Genomic DNA, 26724 nt, shown 5'->3' with positions numbered 1-26724 from the left:
TGTAATACAAATTTTTATAATGTAATAATTGTTGAAATGTAATAAAATCTTGAGCCCATAATGTAATAACGATTTTCCAATGTAATATTTTTCACATAATATAATAGGTTTTTGTATGAGAACTTTGTTGCATTATGAACTCACTGAAGCAACTTATAATGTAATCACAGTTCATAAGGTAATGTCAGCACATAATGTATGAGTTAAACAATTATACATTGGCATTACAATTACAATTATGGCATTGCATCAGATTTTATTTATCTATCTTTCTTTCTTTTTTACATTACAAAACCAAACATGCGTGTGTAGACTTTATAATAACCACTGCACATGATTGTAAGTTGTACTGTATTCTTCAACATGCCCTCTGATGTTTTGTTTTGATATAACTTGTATCAAAGTGAAGAAATGTTTACTTAACTTGTGCTCAAACACACACACACACACACACACACATAGAGAGAGAGAGAGAGAGAGAATTTACAGAATTTGTACACAGTGTTGGTTTTTAGGTCACAGTGTTTTGTAATTTAACAGAATGTATACTAGTAGTAGTAGTAGTAGTAGTAGTAATAGTTGTTAGTAGTAGTTAGTAGTAGTAGTAGTAGTAGTAGTAGTAGTTGTTAGTAGTAGTTAGTAGAAGTTAGTAGTAGTTAGTAGTAGTAGTTAGTAGTAGTTAGTAGTAGTTAGTAGTAGTAGTAGTTCCCTATCGTCCGGTCACTACGACGTACATCGTGGTGAACGACGAATAGGAATCTCGCTAGAGAGGCCAATCTACTTCGAGTGAAACTAAAACAAGCCAATAGACATTGGCGTGCAATTATTTGCATCAGCTGTGCAGCCTCGCAGCGCGGGTATTTAATGAGCAGCTGGTGCGATTGCACTTCAGTTTTCTGCTTCTGAGCCAAGCACTTCGATGCATCTACACAGAGTGATCAAAGAACGAACTTTTCTGGACCTCTCCTTCCCGGGTGTTACAACACAGTCTTTTTTTTTCTCTCTCTCTCTTCTTTCTTCTCTTTTTCTCTGTCTTTTTTGTTTTGGTATTGAGCAAACAATAAAGCTGTTATAACAGCTGGTAAGGTGCTCCATCAGAGCGCTCAAAAGCTGTTTTTACAGCTGGTAAGACCTGCCAGCGAGAGAGAGAGAGACACATTCCCGTCTGTGTTCGCAGTGACTGTTCCCCTGTGTGTTTCAGCACCAGTGAGAGCAGTCCCTAAAAGAGCTTACACAGATAGAGAGCGTCTTTTTAAAGATGACTTTCTATCTGTGTGTTTCTGGATGTGGTCGTTACCTGGTTTCACGGGATGGTCACAATCGCTGCCTCGTGTGTTTGGGCATTAAACACGCTGAGGCAGCGTTTGTTGATGAGTCATGTACCCATTGTGGGAAGATGACCATCGCGGAGCTGCGGTCGAGACTCACGTTCCTGCAAATGGGCAGAGTCCCCGTGCCTCTTCCTCGATCCAATCCTCCTCAGAGGGTTGCTTCGGGCAGTGACATGGGAGACCTGAGGATTCGTGTGGAATCCTCCATCGTGTCCCGAACCCTCGAGGTTGGACGATTGGTATCTCGGGGTGGCGCACGCTGCTTCTCAGCAACCCACCCCAGTGCCTTTCTTCCCGGAAGTGCATGAGGAGCTTACGAGGACGTGTATGACACCTTTTACTGCCAAGAAAACGTTCCGGTGGCTCCTCCTCCCTCACCACCCTTGATGGCGGGGCGGCTAAGGGATACACGCGTATCCCGCCAGTGGAACGGACCGTTGCTATGCAACTATGCCCTAACTCCACTTGGCGTGGAGAACCGTGTCTTCCTTCCCGGGCCTGTAAGTACTCGTCGCATTTAACCGGCAAGGCTTACAAGGCTTGTGGGGAAGCTGCCTCTGCCTTGCACACCATGGCGTTGCTGCAGGTCCATCAGGCCAAGGCACTGAAGGACCTGCACGAGGGTGGTCACAATCCCCAAGTTCTCCAGGAACTTTGCATTGCAACAAACCTCGCGCTTCGTGCGACGAAGGTGATCGCGCGGTCAGTGGGTCGTGCGATGTCCACCTTGGTGGTCCAGGAACGCCATCTCTGGCTGTGTCTGGCCGACATGAGGGAGACCGACAAGCTCCGGTTCCTTAACTCCCCCGTGTCCCAGACCGGCCTCTTCGGCGACGCGGTCGAGAACTTCGCCCAGCAGTTCTCGGCTGTACAAAAGCAGGCTGAGGCCATCAGACACATCCTGCCGCGACGGCCAGCTGCTGCCTCCACTCCACCGCCTGCGGCTCCTCAGTCTGCTCGTCGCCGAGGGCGGCCTCCTGCGTCTGACCCTGCTCCCGCGCCACAGCAGCAGCGTCCATCTAAACGGCACCGTCGAGCCAGTCGCAGGCAGGCCCCCCCGCCCGTCCAGGCCCCCGCCAAGAAGGGCGGCAAAGCCAGGAACAAGCAGCCCTAGAACGATGAAATGGTCCTAGGATGGACCCCAGAGATGGAAGGGACTGCCCTCCAGGAGACGATGACCACATCGCTCCATCCCCCGGAAGAGGGCTGGGTGGAAAATCTTAATTTTCCTTTTGTTTTTGTTCCAGGCGCTGGCCTCAAAACCAGCGGTACCCAAATTTTCAATTAAAGAGCAGTTTCTTCCGCCTCTGGGTCCGAAGAGAGCCTCACCATTCTCATCCACCTCTTCTATCGCCAGCAGGCAGCAGTGTGCAGTTCGAGAACGCAACCAAGCCACCTCCTGCACCTCCTGCCCCGTGGAACCAGGTAAGTGTTGCTCAGCACACTCAGACTCCGCTACGGGCCACCTCCCAGAGAGAGCCTCCCGAGCCGAATCCCTGTGTTCCACCTCGCTGCCCCACTCCAGGTACGCCTACGGTCCCTTTGGTCCCGTTTGCACGGTCTCTACGAGCCTGGTTAGCACTCCCCAGATCCCATATGTGTATATTTTCCACGGCTGCTCCTAAACGGAAGCCTGTGTCTTTCCCTTGGGTTAAGGCACCCACTATTCATATGCAGTACAACCCTCAGGTTAGTCCATATGTCTATTCCCACATAACTCTCTTTAAGAATGTGGCTCCCACAGCGTTCCCCTCCCTCAGATGGGGCACGCTTCCCAGTGTTATCCAATAATCTCACTGTATGGGTTATCACGGAACAACAGTGACGGATACTCTTGGTGTAAGCCCTCTCCTATCGTCCTTCCAGGCAAGAAGGTGTGGAGGCTTACACAGGGCGCTGGATGGGGTGCAGCAGCTGTGGCGCTTTGGTAGGGATTCCTATTCATCGTTCACCAAGACGTACGTCATAGTGACCGGACAATAGGGAACGTCTCGGTTACATATGGTAACCCTCGTTCCCTGAGGGAGGGAACGGAGACGTACGTCCTGTCACCACATCTGCTGCTACCCACCGGGGCGACCAGCTTTTTCAGGCTTGGCTCCTCAGCAAAAAACTGAAGTGCAATCGCACCATCTGCTCATTAAATACCCGCGCTGCGAGGCTGCACAGCTGATGCAAATGATTGCACGCCAATGTGCATTGGCTTGTTTCAGTTTCACTCGAAGTAGATTGGCCTCTCTAGCGAGATTCCTATTCGTCGTTCACCACGACGTACGTCTCCGTTCCCTCCCTCAGGGAACGAAGGTTACCATATGTAACCGAGATGTTAGAAGTAGTAGTAGTAGTAGTAGTAGTTAGTAGTAGTAGTAGTAGTAGTAGTTAGTAGTAGTAGTAGTAGTAGTAGTAGTAGGCAGAGACTGGATTTAGATTTTTTTTAAATTACTTTAAGGGAATACTAATATTTTTTATGTTTTAAAAGCTATTACAATTATGACAATATGACAATGTTTTTGGTGAGTTTATAATGTAATACATTTCTCAAGTAAAATTTTTTATTACATTATGAGCTCGAGATTTTATCAAGTTTTGAGAAAACGATTATTTTAATAATGATGTATAACAATAATAATGTAATACGTATTACATGATGTGCAGTTTTTACATCACATGCAGTTATCACATTATGAGTATTTATTAAAATTCTTAACTTTTGCCTTATCTCTCCTTGACGGGTTCAGAAGTAGTGAGGTGTGATCTGTCAAATTGTTAGCCTAGTGTAGCATACATTAGCTTGCTTCATTATTTTGAAATGATCTCTCCCAGTGCATTGCAATTGGGTTTAGCTGTCAGTTCCCAGCAGATAAACATTTCTTAACTCAACATGAGAAAAGCACTCAAAACCCTATTGATTTTTACGCAATGCAATCACAGTTGGGGATTTTTTGGTCAGCAGTGTCTACCATGCACAAACACACTTAAGCACTGGGGTGACTACTTTTCTTTACAATTTTTACCCAGTCCATACAACTTCTGTGGTTGGTATGGTATGGAATAAATGGTCTAACCAAGACAACATAATTAATGTCTTAATTCAGAGCCAAATGGGAGATATTAACACACGATTCAGTCCCAACCTTTATCAGGGTTGATGACTGCAAAGAAAGTTTCCTAGAGTCCATCGGGTCACACACTGCCAGTAAATTCCCAGGGTCATGTACTGCCAGACCGCCCAGCTGTGTGTGTGTTAGTCAACTTGCCCTCTTCACGGCTGTTGTGATTGGCTGACCGCGGTCACCTTCTATCATTAAAGAAGCGAAGCATCTGCTCCATTCTGATAGTCACATCCCACTGATCCAACATGAAGGGGCTGCAGTGGACTCTGCTCGGGGTTTTGTGTTGTGCTGGAATCGTGTCTTCAATCACAAGGGAATATTTCTTTGCCATTAAGGAGATTCAGTGGGATTATGCTCCTAGTGGTAAAAATCTGATTCAGAACAAAACCATAAAAGAAGACGAGTAAGTACAAACACTTCTGAGTAGGATGTACAGGAGTTATGAGTTCTGTACGCAAGAAATGAGATTATAATAACATTTGATTTAACATTTAAACATTAAGAATACACTCTAGTTGCAATTTAGAACATATGATTGTAAATTGTAGCCTTCTTTAGAACTTTAATGACAATTCCACTTGTATATTGCTTCTGCCTATTACTTATTCAACTGTGGTATCACTGTTTCCAATCTCACGACTCCCATTGGACGTCACTGCACTGCTGCTTATTTGCATAACGTTGAATTGCCGCTTCATACTGATTATGTTGATAATTAATGATTTCAACTTTGGAACTGGAGATGACTGAGTTCTGGAAACTTTGTTTCTACAGATAGTTTTCAGAGTGAATGCAGCTTTAGAGTCTGGATCTTCAACAAACCATTAAATCTAAGTATTAAATGAGTTTAGACTTAATATTTTTTAATGGTGGACGATTAAATGAGCAGTAAGAGATTATTTAGCAACGCCGCATTCATGATCTATTAACCGCCAAGCAACACTCTAGAAACCCCACAGAAACACTTAGAAATTGCCTCGTACCAAAATTTTTATGCAGTGGTTATGAATGATATCTCAAATCATGCAGCATTTTGAGAAGATCTCTGCTACTCCTCAGACATTTTGATAGAAATTCTGCACGGGAAAGAAACATTCACGTTTCCTTCAGAAGTTTATACAAAAAAAATGGTACCTGGGTAGGGTTGTAGGTCACTACCCAGACAGCAAAGCATAGTGTCGGCCCAGATCCCAGATCCGGCAGAGACGCGTGGATTCCACATGTACCAGATGTGGGCCGGATCTGGGCCGACACTATGTTGCTGTCTGGAGAGACTTTTAGTGAGTGAGAGAGTGCACGTAAAAGCCTAACAGAGAATGATGTGTTGGTGTTTGGCAGAGATGCACGGGTGTTTCTGGAGAGGGGAGAGCAGCGGATCGGGCGGGTGTATAAGAAGGCAGTGTATCAGCAATACACCGACGCCACCTACAGGCAGGAGATAGAGAAACCCAAGTGGCTGGGTTACCTCGGACCCCTCATTGGTGCAGAGGAAGATGACACAGTTGTTGTGCACCTGAAGAACATGGCCACACGAGCGTACTCCATCCACGCACACGGCCTCAGCTACAACAAGAGCCATGAAGGTGCGCGCGCACATTATGTCAAATATGACTCATTTCATCAGTTTAACTTTTTCTCATAAATTGCAAATACTGTGAATATTGGATTTCTCTCCAGGAGCACTGTATCCTGATTCATCAGAAAAGGAGGAGAAAAAAGACGATTCAGTGGCCCCTGGGAAGTCGTTTTCCTATATTTGGACTCTACCGTCTTCCCATACTCCTGGCAAAGACGACACTAGCTGCCTGACCAGAATATACCACTCCCATGTTAGCGCCCCCAAAGACATCGCCTCAGGTCTCATTGGACCTCTCATTATATGTAAAAAAGGTACAAATCTTTCTCTTCACTTCAGGGTTCACATGCTAGGACCCCTCTGATTACAGTAATGTTTTGGGTTCAAATACAAGCTACTTTAAAATGCAAGCAAAAGTATAGCCACAGTTAGCATTATACGTTAGCATGAGGCTAGTTTGAGAGAATCGCTTTGGCGATTGTAATTGTGATTGTAAAATCCCTTTTTACACCTGTCATTAAAATGTGTTTTGGTCGTTCGGATCACAAGTAGACGAGGGAGACACATTCCCGTCTGTGTTTTAATGTCTCTTTTGTCCACTTTCAACCACTTCTGTCCTGATTTCTTCAAGGGGAGGGTCTTTTTTGGGGGGGGGGGGGGGGGGGTTCCAACTCATATTACGACAATGTAAACGTGTGAATGCAGTGATTTTAATATGATTCACACAAAGAATTTACATCAATGACAAATTCATCCACTTAAAAGTAGTCCCACCTCAAACATGATAATTTAGATATGTTTTCAGCTTGAATAGAATCATCTTAAAAGAAGAACTAATGTGCAAAACACATAAAAAATAATATGCGTATATTTACTGAGGGGGGAGTAAAAATTTTATCTGATTTTTGTCATTGTAGGTCTGATATTTTATGCATAATAAGTAAAAAGCATTTTTAAACAGTCTTTTCAATCAGGCTTTCAGGAAGCACCCAGTTAGAATACAAGTTTGTCAGTTTATTTTTAAAATAGAGAGTAGATTTATAGATCACAAATAGCATATATAACAAATAACTATGTTTTGTTTAAAAAAGTTTCGAAGACAAGTTTGAACATCTGGCTAACTCAACAGATTATGTACAGAAAATTACAGACACAAATTCATATAAAAAGCTGACCACCATAAAAGTCATTGTATAATTCTCACACTTCAAATTCTGATATAGTCCACTAATAATGAATCATTCTTTTTTTGTGTGTGTGTGTGCAATTCTTAGGCACTCTAGATGTCCATGGCGACAAGACAGCCGACTATCTTTACGCCCTCATGTTTATGGTGTCTGACGAGAATTTCAGCTGGTATCTGGATGATAATATCAAGACCTACTGCTCAGCAGCAGCCAAAGTCAGCAAAAGTGATGAAGGATTCGTGGAAAGCAACAAAATGCACTGTGAGTTCAGTAATAATGTCCTGCAATAATGACTAATGATAACAGTGAACAGGCTAACAGGTCAAACCCTGTTCTAGACACATCTATTAACTACCTATAATAGTAGCATACTGTACAGTATATAATATATACTGCATTCTGTTTATTAAAAGATAGTATGAATAACTATCCAGGAATTTCAACTTCCCTTGTGAACTTTATTGTAGCTATAAATGGGTACGTCTACGGCAACTTGCCGGACCTCAGCATGTGCATGGGCAATAAGATCCACTGGCACCTGTTTGGGATGGGGAACGAGGTGGACATCCACTCAGCCTTCTTCCATGGACAGATCCTGACGAACAAACGGCACCATGTTGATACTGTCAGTCTGTTCCCGGCTACTTTTGTCAATGTAGAGATGGTTGCGGACAATCCCGGCCAATGGCTCCTCAGCTGTCAAGTCAATGATCATCTGGAAGGTACAGACAGGCCAGATCTGAGTGTAAATGTTGCATCGTTACACCTGTAAATTGTTGTGTTGAAATTAATTACATTTCTCCCGCTTTTAGCCGGCATGCAAGCCATTTTTGAGATAAAGAAGTGTTTCCCAAATGTGCATAAACCCAGACCGTTTGGAGAAGTGAGACAGTATTTCATTGCTGCTGAGGAAATCATCTGGGATTATGGGCCAACAGAGATAAATCAGTATACAGGGAAGAAACTTGTTGATGACAGGTAACAATGTTGTTTTAAGATCTTCACTGAAAGACATCTTGAAGTCAAAGGGAATGTCCTTGAATTTAAGCTTGTCTCTGAATTTCCACAGTGTATCTGACACTTTCTTTGATACCCGCAATGATCGCATCGGGGGCAAATACAAGAAGGTCCAATATGTGGAATACACTGATGACACATTCACCAAGCGCAAAGACAGGACCCCAGAGGAGCTGCACCTGGGAATTCTGGGTAGATGTTGTAGACAGAACATTGTATTTAACTAGGAATCTTCCTTTAACTGTGATATTACTATGAGGCTGTTGCAGTGATTTGCTTTTAAGTGCAGATATTATTTGTCTTTAATTTATTTCAATGTTTTGATTAGCACAAATTAATGTCTTTGAGTTGTTTTTTAGGTCCAGTCATCAGAGCAGAGGAAGAGGACACAATTAAAGTGACGTTTAGAAATAAAGCAAGCAGGCCCTACAGTATTCAGCCTCACGGAGTGCAGTATAGCGTAGAAATGGATGGAACACTCTACCACAACGTCCTGGAAGGTAAAGAAGTAACCTCATTAAAATAAATGTATAAAATGTATGACAGTCTTCATTTGTTTCTTTTATTTTTTCATGCAGAGTCATACACTGCCAAGAAGCTTCGTGAACTCAAAAAACAAGCAAGTAAGAAAAAGATCTCAATGATATATAAAAAGATCTGGAAAATAAGGGATAAGCAATTCCAGACTGTTGTCTATTAAGTCAAATGTTGAATCAAGGTCAGGGATCATTGCGCAAGTGTAATTTCCAGTCCTGGCTGGACTCAAACAAATCAGTCCAAATCTATGAGACCAAAGTTCCCTCTTTGAATTATCTGGGGGATTATGAGCGCATGACTGGCTTTTCTGAGAATGAACAGAGAGGAAAATCCAATCAAATTCACCCTATGATCTTCCTTAAGACTTGTTTCTGGTCTTATTGCGAACAATTCAGCAGTTCACATTACTCCATAGAAAAAATCTTTATAATACATCCATCCATCTATTAAATCCATCCATTTTCCAAGGCATATGTCCTACATAGAGTTGCAGGGATGCTAGAGCCTTTCCCGTCTTGCTTTCAAAGGTAAACTTGACCTTTAATTTCCCTATTCTAGTCAAAAAGTCCCTCAAAAAGTGGTGTTCTGGGATCCACTGGGTGTCCAAACCTGCTCATGGAGGGCCCCTATCATGCAAAGTGTAGCTCAAATCCTAATTAAACACACCTGAACCAGCCAATAATGGTCTTCAGGATCACTAGAGTCTCCCAGTCAAGTGTGTTGGAGCTAAACTCTGCAGGACATTGACCCTCCAGGGGCAGCACTGGCCAAACTCTTCAACTGCAAACTCATATTCAGCTCTGACTTCATCTTGGTACAGAACATCCACTTTTAACAATTCAATCAATTCCTAATGGATAAAATCAGTTCCCATCCTTCATATTACTTATAAGGCAAGAAAACAATTATGGAATGTAAAAGGTTGTATGTTGTTCATCTCTTTCAGGGGTGATTGAGCCACTTCCTGCTGCACTGGTCCGCCCTGACACCACTTACCAATATGATTGGGTGGTGCCTAAGGGTGGAGGACCCACCGAAAAAGATCCAGACTGCATCACCTACTTATACTACTCAGCGGTAGATCCCATCCGAGACACCAACTCTGGGCTGGTTGGACCTCTTCTGATCTGCAAGCCAAAAACCCTCAAATCAGGAAAGCAGGTGGGAGACGGACGCCGAATGAGCTATGCAGAATTCTTCTTATTTGCAAAATGTTGAGATGAGATTATTACGTGATTGGTGGCTGAAAACAGGGGCAGAGAACTTTGTAATTTCTGAGTTGCAACAATATTGTGTAACAATTATTTGCTCACAGCTTTGCCAATATTTATTTTCCATTCCAGAAAAACGTGGATAAAGAGTTTCACCTTCTTGCGACAGTGTTTGACGAGAACCTGAGCTGGTATTTGGATGACAACATCAAACGAAGTGTGAAAGACCCCAAATCTGTAAAGAAAGATGATGAAGACTTTCAAGAGTCCAATAAAATGCACTGTGAGTGCAAGTCACATTCCTTGATAAATCATTTATGAGTTTCTTTAGCACGCAAACCGTATTGCTTGCTCTTTCATCCAAACTAATATTTGTTCACCATTCACAGCGCTCAATGGATTCATGTATGGGAATCTCAAAGGTTTGAGTATGTGTAAAGGTGATAAGGTGTCCTGGCATCTGTCCGGGCTAGGATCAGAGACAGACATCCATGGACTTTACTTTGAGGGCAACAGGTTCCTCTACAAAGACACCAGGAGAGACACCATCAGTGTGTTTCCTCATATCTCTCACACCGTCATCATGGAGCCTGACAGCATGGGTACAGTCCAATCTTTGACCTCACTATGTCGAAGAACAATTATGTGCTATATTGAAACGCTTGACAAGTATCCAACCAATGTTTTACCAACCTGCATGCATTTCATTTTCCTGCAGAACACAAAAGAAGACAATCAATTATAACACAAACATAAGAACAGCTGAAATAAATTAAATATCCCTTACCGAAGATTAAGGAAAAGCACAAAACAAATAACAAACCAGAAAAGAAAACAAATAACACTAAACAAAAGAAGCAAAAGGAGACAATTACAAAAATATTAATAAATCAAAAAGAATTCTGAAAAGAATAACAAGTTAAACTAAATAAATCATAAACACCATGATATGAGCTGACGTACAACAAAGCAACAAGAAAACTAAAATAATCAGAAGCCATCAAAAACCAAAGCAAAACAGTAGCGTCGAGACTAAGCCATGTCGCGATCAAACGCCCAATTTACAGGCCTAAATTCACAAGAAACAAAATTAGATGACATACTTTTTCTTTATGGTGACCTTTTTCTCAAGCGGGACTTCCTGAAAAGTTAGTGAACAAACAATATAGATGCCCAACCGTAGCCATGCCAAACAAACACCTACCTCTAGTACAGAGCAGTGGAGTACCGGCAACCATGACGCAATCATGACGCAATAATGACACAATATCTCGCTAATCTGGGGATGCCCTTTATATACTCTTTTTCTAAATACAGCTGAGCTATCTGTGAACCGCACTTCACCACAATCGTTTGGACAAAAACATTTTAAACATTTTTTTTTAAATTAAGTGTTCCACAGAGGAAAGAAAGCCATACAGGTTTGGAGTTTCACTGAATGTAGATGTATGTGTATAACAAGAAAAACATAATCACATAAATATGCATTTATGATAAACTTCAAAGTATTACACATTGTGCTGTTCTGATGATTTAACATGCTGCGTCTGCAGGACAGTTTGAGGTGAGCTGTAAAACCACAGATCATTATCATGGAGGCATGAGAGCCAACTACACTGTGGAGAAGTGCCACTTCTGGAACCGTCAGTCTGAGACGATGCTACACCAGAAGAAGTATTACATCGCTGCAGTTGAGATGGATTGGGACTATTCACCCACCCGCACCTGGGAGGAACAAATGCTCCATGGTCTGAAAGACAGGTATTCCACATCCTTCACCAGAACTCCCATTTGCTAACAGTACTTGGAAAATTTCATTTAAAGAGTTTGCCTGCCCATCCAGTCTTAATAGGTAATGGTAAACAATATTGGATTGCTGTCAAGTCAAGTCACATTTATTAATGAAGTGCTTTTTACAATAGAGATTGTTTAAAAGCAGCTTTACAGAGATAACAGGAAAATAATGCACAAAAGTTTGTTTCCAGAAGAAAATAGCGTCACAGTCCAGCTTAAGTAAGTTCAGTGATGGTTCATTTTTGTTTTTAAAAAAAGTTATTAATTTAGTTCATTTATATATATAGCCGCTCTGGAGTAAGTTCAGTTCAGCTCAGTTCAGTTCTTGTATAATAGTGTCTGCAGGCAGATCAATATTATTATTGAATATTAAATGTAATGTTAAATTTAATGTCCCCAACTAAGCAAGCCAAGCCAAAGGGCAACAAAGGTAAAAAAAAGGCGACTATGGCAAGGAACCGAAACTCCATCAGGTGACAGAATGGAGAAAAAAAACCTTGGGAGAACCCAGACTCAGTCGCTCAGTTCTCCTCTGGCCAACGAGTGAACAGTGTATGATCCAGGCAGCATTACAGGTCAGAAGTCAGATTGGATTGGAACAATCAGAATATTATCCAGTTCATCTGGGTGAAGATCAGAGTCACGCCGGTATGGAGACGAGTTTGTTAAGGATCAGTGCCGATGGCTGTCGTGTCGATGAGGCCTTCGATGAGAGTCTAGTTAACACAATCTCTGCTGACACTTCAGGGATGCGTTGTGGTCGTGTCTAGCCGCAGGTCCTCCATCTGATCTGGATACGGCCCGGATCCGGCTGATTACAGTAAACCTTGGAATAAGCAGAAAGACTAACATTAGCGTAGATGCCATTCTTCCTATGATGTAACGAGTACATTGGGTGTTATAGGAAGTGTTCCCGGTTCCGGCTGACCTAATCTATGCAGCCTAATAATCATTCAACTGATTTGAATAATAGGAATATACAGTATAATTTTATATATGTATGCTAGGTCAAAGAGATGTGTTTTTAATCTAGCTTTGAACTGACAGAGTGTGTCTTCTTCCTGGACAATGTTAGGAAGACTGTTCCAGAGTTTTGGTGCTAAATAGGAGAAGGATCTACCGCCAGCAGTTGATTTTGATATTCTAGGTATTATCAACTGGCCGGAATTTTGAGATCGCAATAGACGTGAAGGACTATAATGCGTTAAGAGCTCACTCAAGTACTGCGGAGCTAAACAATTTAGTGCTTTGTTAGTAATCCGCAATATTTAAAAAAAATGCTGTCATCAAAGAAGGCTTGAACCCGAGTCTCTGCGTGAGTTTAACCTTATAAGTTTATAACTGTGATACATAGAACTGCGGGAGAATTCCTAATGGGAGAAATAGTTAAGGAGATGGGGAGGTGAAGGGATGCCAGAGGAATTGTAGCTGGGATGGTGCAGTGACTGCTTCTTATATACGCTCATAATGATGATTGCCAGGACTGAATGATTAGGCTGTTCCTGAACCTACGTTTGGAACTTTATTTAAGGTATTGAAGAACACCAAAGGTGTTTAGTGTGATTGAAGCCAAACCTGGTTATATACCAAGTTTCAAAAAAAGATAATCAGCGAAATACCACATCAGTGACAACAAAGCAAACCATTGGTTCTTGAGTAAATTGTGAAGGTTTAAGTTTTACCAGTTTGGAACAACATGAGAGTTGGAAAATAATGACAGAATTTTCATTTTCACATGTAGTGTAGTTTTGGACTAAATTGAATTTACAAAGACTGTTCAGACTATATTTTGTGAAAAGGAACATGTTTTTAGACTGTACTGTCATTAAAGCATGAATGCAAGTTCTGAATCATATCTATTTTGATATATTCAGTCCAGGCAACGCGTTCCTCAAGAAAGAAGGGAAATTCATTGGTTCAAAATATAAGAAGGTGTTGTACAGAGAGTACACTGATGAAACCTTCACTAAACCCAAGGACAGACCAGCAGATATGGAACATTTGGGAATTATGGGTAAGTATTTACAGAATTTGCTGTATATTGATGGTTGACTCATTATTTGGTGTAAATGTTTGTAAACATTCAGAATATGCTCAGCTGTGGTATTGCTCACCTCAGGACCCATGATCCATGGTAAAGTAGGAGAAAAAGTGAAGATTGTGTTTAAGAACATGGCTAAGAGACCGTACTCCATACATGCCCATGGAGTTAAAACCGACAGTCCCCATGTCGCCCTGACACGTCCAGGTAAAGGACAAGATGATCTGACAGTTGTAAATTGACAAATTTCAAAGTTTATATTGTTCATTAAGTCTAAAGCTCACTCATGCTCACTCATGTTGCTCACTCAAGGAGAAACTCAGACCTATACCTGGTACCTCCCAAAGGCTTCTGGGCCGACAGAGGAGCAGGAGGAATGCAGTGTCGGAGCATATTACTCCACCGTAGATGTTATTAAGGTACCTTTCTCACCATTGAAACAAGGTCATGGGACCAAAGGCCAGTTTGGATCTAATATTTTGTGAAAGTCCAGAATATCTCCTGTCTATCCAAGAAAACAGGTGTGCTATTTCTTAAACCTTAATGAGCTTGCCATTTGCCAACACAGTCTCATGGAAATTTGTTGACGCATAACTTGGTATATTAAAAACTTGCACGACGAGGAATAATTCCAGGAAACAGTCTTTAAATCACAAACACTCAGGAACCAGGAGAAGAAGAAAAACAAACACACAATTACCCAGGAAACAAGAGAAAAACCACACAAACATTAACGAGAACAGACAGAGACTTAGGGAGAACGGAGGGTTTAAGTATACAGAGCAAACAAAGGAACTTAATTAGTAAATTAACAGGGCACAGGTGAATGACATAACTAATTGAACAGACTGGGAAAAACTAGGTCACAGGACTAAACTAAAAATACAATGAAACATATGAGACAGACCGTACATGTTATAGTCCGCCCCCTCCCAAAAAAGGGACGACCTCGTGCCATAAATAGTCCAACTGAGGAGGCAAGGCCAGATGGAGCCGAAGGTGCAGGCAGGTCGATGGCAGACCAAGGCGTAGCCGGTGGAATGAGTGAGCCTGGAGAAGCCGTATGGCCGATGGTTTCTAGTGTAGCCGAGGAGCCAGGGTTGAGCCGATGTGTCGACAGGCCGAGATGAAGCGATGGGTACAAAGACTGGAGGCGGAGACAGGGGATCCTCTGTGCTGGATGGAGCTGGTGGCCTAAAGACACTGGGCAGGTCTTCACAGCATGTGGGAGCTGAAGAGGACTGAAGGACATCAGCGGAGGCGGGGCTGAGGAACTGGCTGATTGAGGAGGAGGAGGAGGAGGAGGAGGAGGAGGAGGAGAGGAGGAGGAGAGGGAGGCTGGGCGGGTATTCTGGAGAGACAGGGGCGCTGGAGATACAGGGAGACTGGGAATAATCTCTCCAAAAAAGTCCATTAAGTTAACCTCAAAATTTTATTTAGAGGAGCTTAAAGACCTTGCAGAGTCCATAATTAACATCCACCACGGCAGGGTTATTCTCCCCTCCATCCCTTCAAACTCCACTAAAACTCCCTCCACATCAAATGATGTTATCGGCTCACTCACCTGGTCAGACTCTAGCGGTGGTATGGGCTCCGGGGCGATGACTCCTTCCGGCCTCCTCTCTGGTTCTCTCTGGATTTTTCAATGAAATGCATTAATTGCAATTGTGATGCCGCCTTAGAATTTTGTCAAAATCTTAGATGGTTGCATAATTATATCTTTAGAACAATATTATGACCCATGGTGTCTAAAACATTTTTAATCAGAAATGTAAATCTGATTTCTTCCCGCGCAGGACATGTACAGTGGTTTGATCGGGCCACTGGTCATCTGCAAGAAGAGCCTGGCACGTACACTGGGGCTGAAGAAAGAGATTGAGGAGTTTGCTCTGCTCTTCATGGTCTTTGATGAGAATGAATCTTGGTATCTGGATGACAACATCAAAACTCACGTTAAAACCCCTCCAAAAGAACTGAAGGGGGATGAGGAGTTTATCGAAAGCAACAAAATGCATGGTGAGTTTAATGTGTTCTGGGTTGCATAGATTTGGTCATGGTTTTTGAGGATGAGGGGCATGTTACTTAGTAAGGACTTATTAATTTTAAAATAATTGAGTTTTTATCATGAAATGGTTTAGCATGCTAAAATATATTCTAAGTAACTATTAGCTCTGTTAGACTCTCCATGAGAAATCTCTCTTTTAATTAATTTCCTTTAAAGCATCATTGCCTCAGCATTAAAAATCAATGAATGTTCCTGTTATTATTATTAAAAGCTCTAATGTAAAACTAATGGTTATTCCTTTGTTTATTACAGGAATCAATGGTTTAGTCTACGGCAACCTTAAAGGCCTGACCATGAAGGTCGGAGATAAAGTGTACTGGTATCTGATGGGAATGGGAAACGAGGTGGACATGCACACCGCACACTTCCACGGCCATAGCTTTGACTACAAGGTAAAGCATCCATCCCTCCCTCCCTCACCCAACCACTCACTCACTCACTCACTCACACCCACTTACACTCAACCCAATCACACTCACCCATCCACTCACACTCAAGTCAAGTCAAGTCATCTTCATTTATATAGCGCTTTTAACAATGTAGATTGTCTCAAAGCAGCTTTACAGAGATAAGCGTATAATTTAAGGTAACAGAGATTGTTTCGGCTTTACAGCAGAGTTAAGTTATTTCCATCTAAAGTTAGTTTTAATTGATTTGCTTCCGTCGCAATGATCATTTGTTATTAAATTAGGGGCCGCTAAGACGACACCATTCTCTCTACACAGACTTTAAACGCGAACCTGTGATAAACACTGATGGCGTTCACATGCGCATTTAGAATGGGTTCTATAGTTATGTGTGTTTAAATATACGCAGGTTTGGAATTCCCTACAAGCCAAGCCTAAACAAAATACTTGTCTTTCCTTATAAATTTTGATAAGGAATTTGATAAGGAATTTTATTTTATTTGTTGCTTTGGGGTAGGACCGCGAGACGAATTTTCCCGACAACGCCTTATCTGTAGAGTGGTAGTGGGATCCTCCATAGGGAGAGACTAGTTGGCACTTCAGCACTGCGTTGTCATCAGTCCAGGCGAAGGTCCTTCGTCAGATCTGGATACGGCCTGGATCCGGCAGGCTGCGGGAAAACCTCGGGATAAACACAGACACTAAAATTAGCGTAGATGCCATTCTTCTCATGATGTAACGAGTACATCAGGATTTTTGGGAAATGTTCCCGGTTCCGGCTGACCTACTATATGCAGCCTAACATTAAATTATAGAAGTCTATAATGTATTATGTGAAAGCTAGGTCAAAGAGATGTGTCTTTAATCTGGCTTTGAACTGACAGAGTGTGTCTGCTTCCCGGACAATGGTAGGAAGGCTGTTCCAGAGTTTTGGTGCTAAATAGGAAAAGGATCTACCGCCAGCAGTGGATTTTGATATTCTAGGTAGGCGATTATCAACTGGCCGGAATTTTGAGATCGTAATAGACGTGACGGACTATAATGCGTTAAGAGCTCGCTCAAGTACTGCGGAGCTAAACCATTCAGTGCTTTGTTAGTAATCAGCAATATTTTAAAACTGATGCGATGTTTAATAGGGAGCCAGTGCAGTTTTGACAGAACCGGGCTAATATGGTCATACTTCCTGGTTCTGGTAAGAACTCGAGCTGCTGCGTTTTGAACCAGCTGTAGTTTGTTTATTAAGCGTGCAGGGCAACCACCCAGTAGAGCATTACAGTAATCTAGCCTTGAGGTCATGAACGCATGAACTACTTGTTCCGCATTTGTCAATGAGAGCATATGACGTAATTTAGATATATTTTTAAGATAGAAAAATGCAGTTTTACAGATACTCGACCCAACCACTCGCTCACTCAACCCACCCACCCACACTCACTCACTTACTCTCACCCATCCACTCACACTCAACCCACCCACACTCACTCACTCACTCACTCACTCACTCACACACACGCACTCACTCACTCTCACTCACTCTCTCTCTCTCTCACTTACCCAACCACTCACTCACTCACTCACTCACCCAACCAACCACTCGCTCACTCACTCACTCACTCACCCAACCAACCACTCGCTCACTCACTCACCCAACCACTCACTCACTCACCCACCCAACCACTCACTCACTCTCTCACTCACTCTCATCCAAACTCACTCACTCAACCACTCACTCTCTCACTCGCTCTCACTCACCCAACCACTCACTCTCTCTCTCTCACTCACTCACCCAACCACTCACTCACTCACTCACTCACTCACCCAACCACTCACTCACTCACTCACTCACTCACACTCTCACCCAAACTCACTCCCTCTTCAGAAACTGTAAAACTCTTCCAGAGCAGCAGTGTGATGATGACTGTCGTCTTTTACTGCAGATCAGTGGTACACATCGAGCAGACGTGTTTGATTTATTTCCCGGGACGTTCCAGACAGTGACCATGCGTCCGCAGTATTCTGGCACATGGCTGCTGCACTGTCACGTCACCGACCACATCCAGGCCGGAATGCAGACCACATACACCGTACTCGAAAAAGACGGTGAGTTTGCAGGACATGTACAGCATGTACAAGTCTGAGATCAGTTTTACAAATTTAGGACAAGAAACATATTTTACTACTCTGTTATGCACAGCTAAAGGGCAGAGCGGGGCATGTTGTCACACGGGGCTGTTTACACAAGAACTCAAGAAAAGTCTAATTACACAAATGTTTGTTTTGTGATTAAACTGAGCACATTTTACCAGCAACACAAACTGAATGATATGATTTTCTTTCTTTTTTTAGGGAAGAAGAGGTTCCTGGGTTTGTTTGGTAGCGGTTAAAATGTTCTTGTAACAGGAAGTTTGTTTTAATACTTCCCCATGATTTTTCTAAATAAACACTTGTAGTTCTGCACAACTATTTTATTGTGATTGCAAAAGAGCAGAAAAACATGACAAAGACATTAAACACTTATTTTACTTAAATGCGACATAAATGAGACAGGGAATTGGAATTAAAACGGGAATGATTGGATGGTAAATAAAAAAATCTCTAAATAGGCTGTATTTGAATAAAAGGGGTCAGAGGTCATTATTTTGTCTAAAGGTTATATTGATATTTTTTCTGATATAGGGTCAATTTGTAGGGTCGAAAATATGATTCTGTAAAGGGAAGACTGGAAGTAGAGTGTTAGCATTTGAATAATGTTACTGAAGCTTTAAAATATGATTTTGTACATTGAAGAGAATGTTCAAGAGAATGTTTACAAAATGATCTGCACGTGAGACTCTGCATCTGAACATAATTTAATAAACAAAAAAGGACACTTGAAAATGTTCATTCTGAAAATCTGATGAAATGAGATGATAGATGCATTGTGGGTAATGTGCACAAATATTGCAGATACATAAAAAAAAAAAAAACAGTGCAAGCCTAACAAATCATTAAAAAAACACTTCAGGATATTTTGTTATATTTTGTAGTCTATATTTATCCTGATTTAATAATGGAGTACTTGTTTTGTTTTGTTTTTTTAAGTAAACTTGTAGCATTCCAGACTTTATGAATGATAGTGACATGTAGTTGACAGCAGTCATAGATCTGACAGTTTTTGGTAATCAGCATTCAAAGCAGCAGGACGACTGTAAACCCAGATCCTGTCTTTAAACAGGTTTAGTGTTGATTCACCGATTGTCTAAAATAAATGGCAATGTCATGAGGTTTCATTGGCAGCATTCAAGCAGATGTGGCAGGAAAAAGTGTGCCGTTCCATCATCCGGCAGCAACTCCAGGAACTCGAACGGGTTCAGCTCTCGGGCCGCCACGAGCAGAGTTTCTGTGAAAGAGAAGAGCAGCAGAATTCACTTCAGTTCAGTCTGTTGTGTTGGACATCCAGTGGCTTCAGGCGGCTGCTACCTTTGAGTGCTGAGAGGAGGACGGCGTTGTCGATTCCTGTTTTCCTCATCCGCTCGCACACCTCAGGGAAAAGCTTCTGCCACCACAGAGGCTGGAGGGAGAGAAGGAGAACTCAATCAGCGGACAGTAAACCAACAGAAAAACTGACTGACATGAAAGTCACACTTTTTATTGCGTCACATCCCTTTCATTATCGTTTTTTTAATGGAATTATCATTGGCAGAGTTGAATGAGGGTGAAAGATTTCCCCAGATTTCGCATTATGTTCAAGTTCGGGCGAATTGGAAACAAGCGGTGCTTCATACACACCTATACTAGTAATGGATAATGGGCACCCTTTTTTTGCCCTGGCAAATCCATAGACAGTAAAAGAAATGGACACAGCGACCCCATTGGAACTCAATTGAGACAAGTGAAGCCCATTTTTAGCGATTTCTTAGCACTTCCTTTCCTGACGCGCAGACTCAAACCGAGCAAAGCGTTACACGGACCACGTGAGCAAACCGTCTGTCTTCTAGTAGCTGTGCCAAGAGAAATCTGAATCATTCCCTTCCGAATCTTGCAGAGACGGAGAGTGTGAGTAGGAATTGTCCATGAGCTTGGAGCAGGATCAACTTTTGCTAGGTATTCTGATTAATTATATTGTCATTTTGCCTCCACGTCTCCCCGATTGCCCGCGAGCTTCTCCTCCCGCCCATACGGTCGCTTGGTTATGACGCAATCGTTAGCCTACTTTTACAAAAACTGCTTCTACGGGGCCATAACATAAGCTACAAGGTAATGGAGCATTTTATACATTGTCGTGTTTCTTTAGAAATAAAAAATGGACAAATGGAGTCTTCAAACGCCTCAGATGTAAAGTTATTCGCTGTCAAAGTGACGCCAAAATGAATGGGAGTCAATGGGATTGCTAAGGCAAGTGAAGTTCCGCTCAAGATGGCGGCACCCGGCCGACTTCAACTTCCGGTCGACTTCCTTCCCGCTTGGGCAAATCCTGGCAATATTTTGCTGATGTGGCCGTACCTTTAAGGCCTGTTAACATAAAGAACAATAACTATAAAGATAACGCTAACTCTTTGCAATAAGGTTCATTAGTTAACATTAGTTAATGTATCAACTAACATGAACTAACCATGAGCAATACATTTGTTACTGTATTAGTTAATAAAAATACAGCTGTTCATTGTTTGTTCATGTTAGTTCACGGTGGATTAACTAATGTTAACAAGATTTTAATAAAGTATTAGTAAATGTTGAAATTAACATTAACACAGATTTATAAATGCTGTATAAGTGCAGGTCATTATTAGTTCATGTTAACTAATGTAGTTAACTAATGTTAACTAATGAACCTTATTGTAAAGTGTTACCAAGATAACGCTAACAGTATTAGCATCCACAGCAGCGCACGATAATGTTCTGTTTATCACAAGTGCTGCAGTTTTGTCGTCTGCAGCTTTAAATGCTCGAGCTCTTTAAAGTCAGGTGGATTCTGATTGGCTGTCAATGGTTTTATCGTTCATGAGCTGAAAGTGATTCCTACGATACGTTCCTTTGTGCCGTTGTGGTTGTGGTGTGGACTTCTGTTCTTTTACATTTAGAAGGATTTTTAAAACTGCATGTTTATCGTTATCATTTTATTCGTCCTTCATGAACATGAACATGCCTTTAGTCTGAATATGATCGGAATCGATTTCAGTGAAGTTTGGACAGACATTTTAGGAAAGTAGCAGTGAAAAACAGTTTGTGAATCCATTCAAAATGGCCATTTTTATGAGACAGATCAAGGCAGGCATGTGTGGAAGTCTTATGGCTCGAGCGGTTGAGCTTGTTACCAGTTTGTCGTTCTGCAGCTCGTGGTTGGCGTAGGGGATGATGGCTCGTGGGCATCGGTCCAGAAGCCTGTCGATGGAGCTGTGGTGCTGGCCCAGTCTGGTGGCGCAGAGCACATGAACGCTGAGGCCGGTGGCGTCCGACTCCGACAGCTGCTCCAGCAGAGGCAGAATGGATGACACCTCCAGCGTCGGCCCGCACAGCAGAGACTGAGGGGAACACATGAGCTAAAGCTTTATCTGGACCCAACTTTATACATTTATCATGTGTGATCCAAAGGAGAGAGAGAGAGAGAGAGAGAGAGAGAGAGAGAGAGAGAGAGAGAGAGAGAGAGAGAGAGAGAGAGAGAGAGAGCGCAATTACACAACACTTTAACATGAAGAGGCTCTCTTTGGTTTTCAGCTGAGATAACTAATATGCTCACTGTTGCTTTTTTACACAATGCATTTCCCATTATGAATTATGATACAGCTTGGTTCATTGATCCATTGGGTTGGATTGCTTTTTCATCACATCTAGAGTTAATTTTCCAATCGGATGAGACCACCTCGTTCAGGTGATCTCGGAACGACTGTGTTTGGTGCGAATCTGAGCGTGATTGCCGTGTTCATACATACCTAAACAAACTGAACTAAGGGAGAAAACATGCCAGAATCTGAAACTAAGGATGTCAGAATTGTCATTTTTGGGTGAATTGTCCTTTTAAAGCAGTGACAAAGTGCATGTAAGAAATAATGGAACCTGGAATAAGGTTCATTAGTTAACAATATTAATTAGCATGAACCAATAATGAACTGCACTTATACAGCATTTATTAATCTTTATTAATGTGAATTTCAACATTAACTAATACATTAATACATACTAATACATACATATCTGACCTCTGACCTGTAATGCCCCTGGATCATAATCATACACTGTTCTCTCGTTGGCCAGAGGAGAACTGAGCGACTGAGTCTGGGTTCTCCCAAGGTTTATTTCTCCATTCTGTCACTGATGGAGTTTCGGTTCCTGCCACTGTCGCCTTTATCACCTTTGTTGTCATTGGCTTTTGGCTTGCTTAGTTGGGGACATTACATTTTATATTTAATTTAATATTTAACAATAATATTGATCTGCCTGCATTGACACCATTATATGAGAACTGAACTGAGCTGGACGATGACATCATGGTTTTCTCCAGAGCGGCTATATATGTATATATATATGAACTAAATTAATTAATATTAATTAATAATTAACTTTTTTACACCAAAATGAACCATCACTGATCTTACTTAAGCTGGACTGTGATGCTATTTCCTTCTGGAAACAAACTTTATTGCATTATTTTCCTGTTATCTCTGTAAAGCTGCTTTGAAACACTCTGTATTGTAAAAAGTGCTTTATAAATAAATGTGACTCGACTTGACATTATTAAAATCTTGTTAACATTAGTTAATGCACTACTAATGAACAAACAATGAACAGCTGTATTTTTATTAACTAACATTATCAAAGATTAACTAATACTGTAACAAATGTATTGCTCATGGTTAGTTCATGTTAGTTAACACATTAACTAAAGTTAACTAATGAACCTTATTGTCAAGTGTTACTGGAATTATTTGCAGAGCTGAGGTTCCTGTACACTGTAAAAATGATTTTTCAAAATTGTAAATAAAACAAAGATTACTGGATTGTTTTACAAGAAAATACCATTTCTATTTTCTACTTCAAATCCCATTTCTTTGTACTTCAAAATTTTCTGTTCAATTCAGTGTTACTTGTTTCTTTGTAATCATTTGTGAAATTTACAAGCAATTTCTGTGTGAAAACCGTTTCAAAGTGAATCCTACAGCAATTTTTTTCAGTGTGCACAAGGCCAAACTCCTTCACGTCAGCTCTTCTGGCTGCACTTCATAGAGCTCCTGGATGTTAATGTGTGTTATTTAATGGTGTTGCTTGCCAAAAAGAGAGAAATGCACGAGTACACACCTGAAGTTTGTGTAGGTCCTCCTGGTGGTCATGGGTGATGTTCAACTGGACAGGCGTCAGGATGCTCACCCACGGATACAACATCCCATAATGAGAACAGGAGTTTATCTGGATATGAAGAAACATTCGATGAGGAAAATGAAAGTCTCTAAATACCACTTCCAAGCTACAGTAATTGTCATTTACGCAGGCTTTTTTAAAGACACATCTGACAGTCTCTTGAGACCTAATGTCACTTACAGGCTAACTGTGTTATCTTAATTACTGGTGTTTGCTAAGACAACATTTTCTGCACCATTATGCACAATAAAACAAAGAAAAATCATCAAAAGAAAGGTTAACATACACTATCGGTAAAAAAGGAATAATTAATTGTTTTAATATTTTTTTAATTAAGTCTATTCAACTCAACAAGGCTGCATTTATTAGATCAAAATAGAGTAAAAACAGTAATGTTGTGAATTATTACAATTTAAAAGATAATTTTATTTTATTTGAATATATTGTAAACTGTAATGTATTCCTGTGATCAAAGCTGAATTTTCAGCATCATTACTCCAGTCTTCAGTGTCACATGATCCTTCAGAAATCATTATGATATGATGATTTGCTGCTCAATTATTGCTGTGGCTTGACATGAACTTTTTTGCTCACCAGTCACTGTGCTTTTCCAAAATTACTAGTCAAGTCAAGTCATCTTCATTTATATAGCGCTTTTAACAAAGTAGATTGTTTCAAAGCATCTTTACAGAGATAAGCGTATAATTTAAGGTAACAGAGATTGTTTTGGCTTTATTTTGAAATCACAATGAACAGTTTGCATATTTAGAAACATACTGGTGTATTCTCATGTGTTGGTGTAAGTTTAAAAATGATTTACCTCACAAATCTGGTGAAATGGCGCACATTGCGTTATCAGATGAATATTATAAGCTACCCAAACTCACAGCATTTGTAGAGATGGAGTTTGTTAACCGCGCTGCTGAGACGCTGCACGCATGTACATTATAACAGAGCCACACTTCGCTATGAAACACAAAGCGTGTCAGACTTTATACGAGTGAGCAGTGAGCGTTTTGTGCACTGTTTATGCGCCCCGGGTTTTAACCACCTGTTACGCCTCACGTTTTTAAAGGAGCGCACTGAGTGCCTGAGGTTTACAGAAAAATCTACTCTGAGCAAAAAAGCTTTTTTTCCACTGTCCAATTGAATTTTTCTGAAACCGTACGACAAAGGAAGGAAGGAACTACTCAGCTAGAGAGAGAGTTGGTGCTGGAAAAGCTGTATAAATATGGTTTTCATGATACTAAATACAAATTAAGCTTCCAACAGAAGACAGTTTGTTTGTGTTAAGGGTTTCTATTCTAATAAAGCGAGATCACTCTGTGGTGTTCCCCAGGGGTCCGTTCTCGGACCCTTATTATTCCTTATATCTTATGTTTTATCTATTTATATGTATGTTTGTTACACTGGTTTTCTTTAAACTCTCTTGTGGCCCACTGGGGATCCTTGGACCCCAGTTTGAGCACTCTATTCATAACCTAGAAACGTGCAAACAAAACACCTGCTGTGTTACATTTTGATAGGCAAGTTATCTTGCTCACCAGATCCTCTGCCGTTTTGAGGGCTTTGACGCCGGAGCGATCTCTGCACGTGATGCGGTCGATATAGACAGACGTGAGACGGAAGAGCAGCTCTTGGATGATGGATTCATGAGAGGACGCTACTAACAGAGCCTCCCAGAAGTCCACCAGTAACTGAGGACTGCTCTCAACCTCAACGCCACCCTTACACAGCTCCTGAGAGAGAGATTAACACACACGGCTATGAGAATGACACGGACAGAAACACTCTCTGACTCTCTGTGTGTGTGTACCTGGAAGAAGAGGTCGGCCTCCTCCAGCCGCATCTTGCTGTTCTCGTGCAGCGCCACGACCGCCGCCACCAGCAGCCCGGTGTGTGTGTCGCGCAGGTGCCGGGCCAGTGTGGTGGGCATCACCTCCTTCCCTCGGCCGTGGAGCAGCAGTTTGGGCTCTTCGATGAAGCCGTACACCTGCAGCATCTGCAGACGGCAGAGAATTAACACCTGATTCAGAAACAAAGTCACTCACAAAGTCAGGGAAAACAGTGGGCGATATGACCAAAATCTTATTTCACGATATGAGAAACGTTATTTCACGATAAAGGTTTATATTGCGATATAGCCGTTTTTGTTATTTAGGGTTTTTTTTACAATTAAAAATAAAGCAGCATTTATTTAACCTGTAGTAAGAAATACTTTAGAAATGTAATAATCAGGAGTAAAAATAAAACACTGCATAGTCTTCACTGTATGAATTAAATATAAATTGATTCTTATTAAATATACAAAAGTGATTCAGTTAAAAGCAGAGGTGCAAAGGCAATTAAACTTCAATTACAATTACATAAACTATGTGAGATTAACATTTCATTCAACGTTTATATTTAACACAATTTTAAATATAGAAATATGAAATGATGGGAAAACTATGTTTTTAAACATGAAACTAAAACTGGTTAGGTGTCGGCAAGTCACTGCCTTACTGAGTCATTTAATCATTTGATTTGTTCAAAAGGACTGATTCATTCAAGAACAAAGCCTGTTATTTTATCAGTGGGTAATTGAATCATTCGCTCAACTAATTTGTTCAAATGTGGATTCATTCAGGAACCAAACACCACTATTGATGAATTCGGAACAAAGTGTTGTAGCCAAGACCACCTAAACTGAGACCAAGTCAAGACCAAGACCAGAGAGAATTGGGAATGAGACGAAACTTGGTCTCGAGACCAGTCTCAAGAACTACAACACTATCAGAACTGCGTACTAGGATACTACTCGAGTACTCTTACTACTTTTACCATAACTTTCTATGGATAAAGTCGTATTGTATGCAGTTCTGTATTTAGCAAACTTGTTCTGATGTGTTTTTTTTGCGCCCATATCTTGATTTTTGGAGGGCAAATTAACCATAAAACCATACATTTCCGACATGCTTTCCATTATTATGAAGTCAAGTTAAGTCACATTCATTTATATGGCGCTTTTAACAATATGAATTGTTCCAAAGCAGCTTTACAGTGATAATAGTAAATTACAGTAACAGAGATTGTTTTGGCTTTACAGCAGCTCTAGAATAAAGTTATTGTCC

The 26724-nt window shown here is 41.3% G+C and overlaps 2 protein-coding genes across 5 annotated transcripts in view; one reads left to right on the top strand and one right to left on the bottom strand.

Moving 5' to 3' along the window:
* Positions 1-4659: 4659 nt before the first annotated feature.
* Positions 4660-19284, top strand: cp (ceruloplasmin). The gene is made up of 20 exons (XM_081383652.1): positions 4660-4847; positions 5783-6027; positions 6122-6334; positions 7295-7468; positions 7675-7929; positions 8020-8185; positions 8277-8416; positions 8584-8724; positions 8803-8847; positions 9708-9922; positions 10105-10255; positions 10362-10574; positions 11526-11733; positions 13641-13780; positions 13886-14014; positions 14120-14226; positions 15604-15823; positions 16125-16264; positions 18217-18379; positions 18626-19284. The coding sequence occupies exons 1-20, from the start codon at positions 4690-4692 to the stop codon at positions 18661-18663; spliced, it is 3261 nt and encodes a 1086-aa protein (XP_081239778.1). The 5' UTR covers positions 4660-4689; the 3' UTR covers positions 18664-19284.
* The window catches only part of hps3 (HPS3 biogenesis of lysosomal organelles complex 2 subunit 1), a 23905-nt gene continuing 15914 nt past the window's right edge, over positions 18734-26724 (bottom strand). For 2 of the 4 annotated variants that reach the window (XM_081383653.1, XM_081383655.1), the window contains 6 exons: positions 25428-25637; positions 25156-25350; positions 23552-23659; positions 21574-21780; positions 19739-19829; positions 19112-19658 (listed from right to left, as the gene is read on the bottom strand). In XM_081383653.1, coding sequence (XP_081239779.1) covers positions 19546-19658; positions 19739-19829; positions 21574-21780; positions 23552-23659; positions 25156-25350; positions 25428-25637 — 924 coding nt within the window. In that variant the 3' untranslated portion in view covers positions 19112-19545. Of the gene's footprint in view, positions 19659-19738; positions 19830-21573; positions 21781-23551; positions 23660-25155; positions 25351-25427; positions 25638-26724 lie in introns of all 4 variants that reach the window. The other 2 variants (XM_081383656.1, XM_081383654.1) reach the window with 2 other exon arrangements.

This window comes from Scardinius erythrophthalmus (assembly GCF_964197995.2).
Source record: "Scardinius erythrophthalmus genome assembly, chromosome: 14".
In the NCBI taxonomy this organism is placed as follows: Eukaryota; Metazoa; Chordata; class Actinopteri; order Cypriniformes; family Leuciscidae; genus Scardinius; species Scardinius erythrophthalmus.
This window is presented reverse-complemented; position numbering and strand designations above follow the sequence as displayed.

What these genes read in the sequence shown, in the direction of transcription:
- cp (XM_081383652.1), top strand. Translation starts at nt 4,690, where the DNA reads ATGAAGGGGCTGCAGTGGACTCTGCTCGGGGTTTTGTGTTGTGCTGGA. An exon ending in GGAAAGCAACAAAATGCACT is followed by an intron (nt 7,469 to 7,674) that starts GTGAGTTCAGTA and finishes ACTTTATTGTAG; the next exon opens with CTATAAATGGGTACGTCTAC. An exon ending in AGTCAATGATCATCTGGAAG is followed by an intron (nt 7,930 to 8,019) that starts GTACAGACAGGC and finishes TCCCGCTTTTAG; the next exon opens with CCGGCATGCAAGCCATTTTT.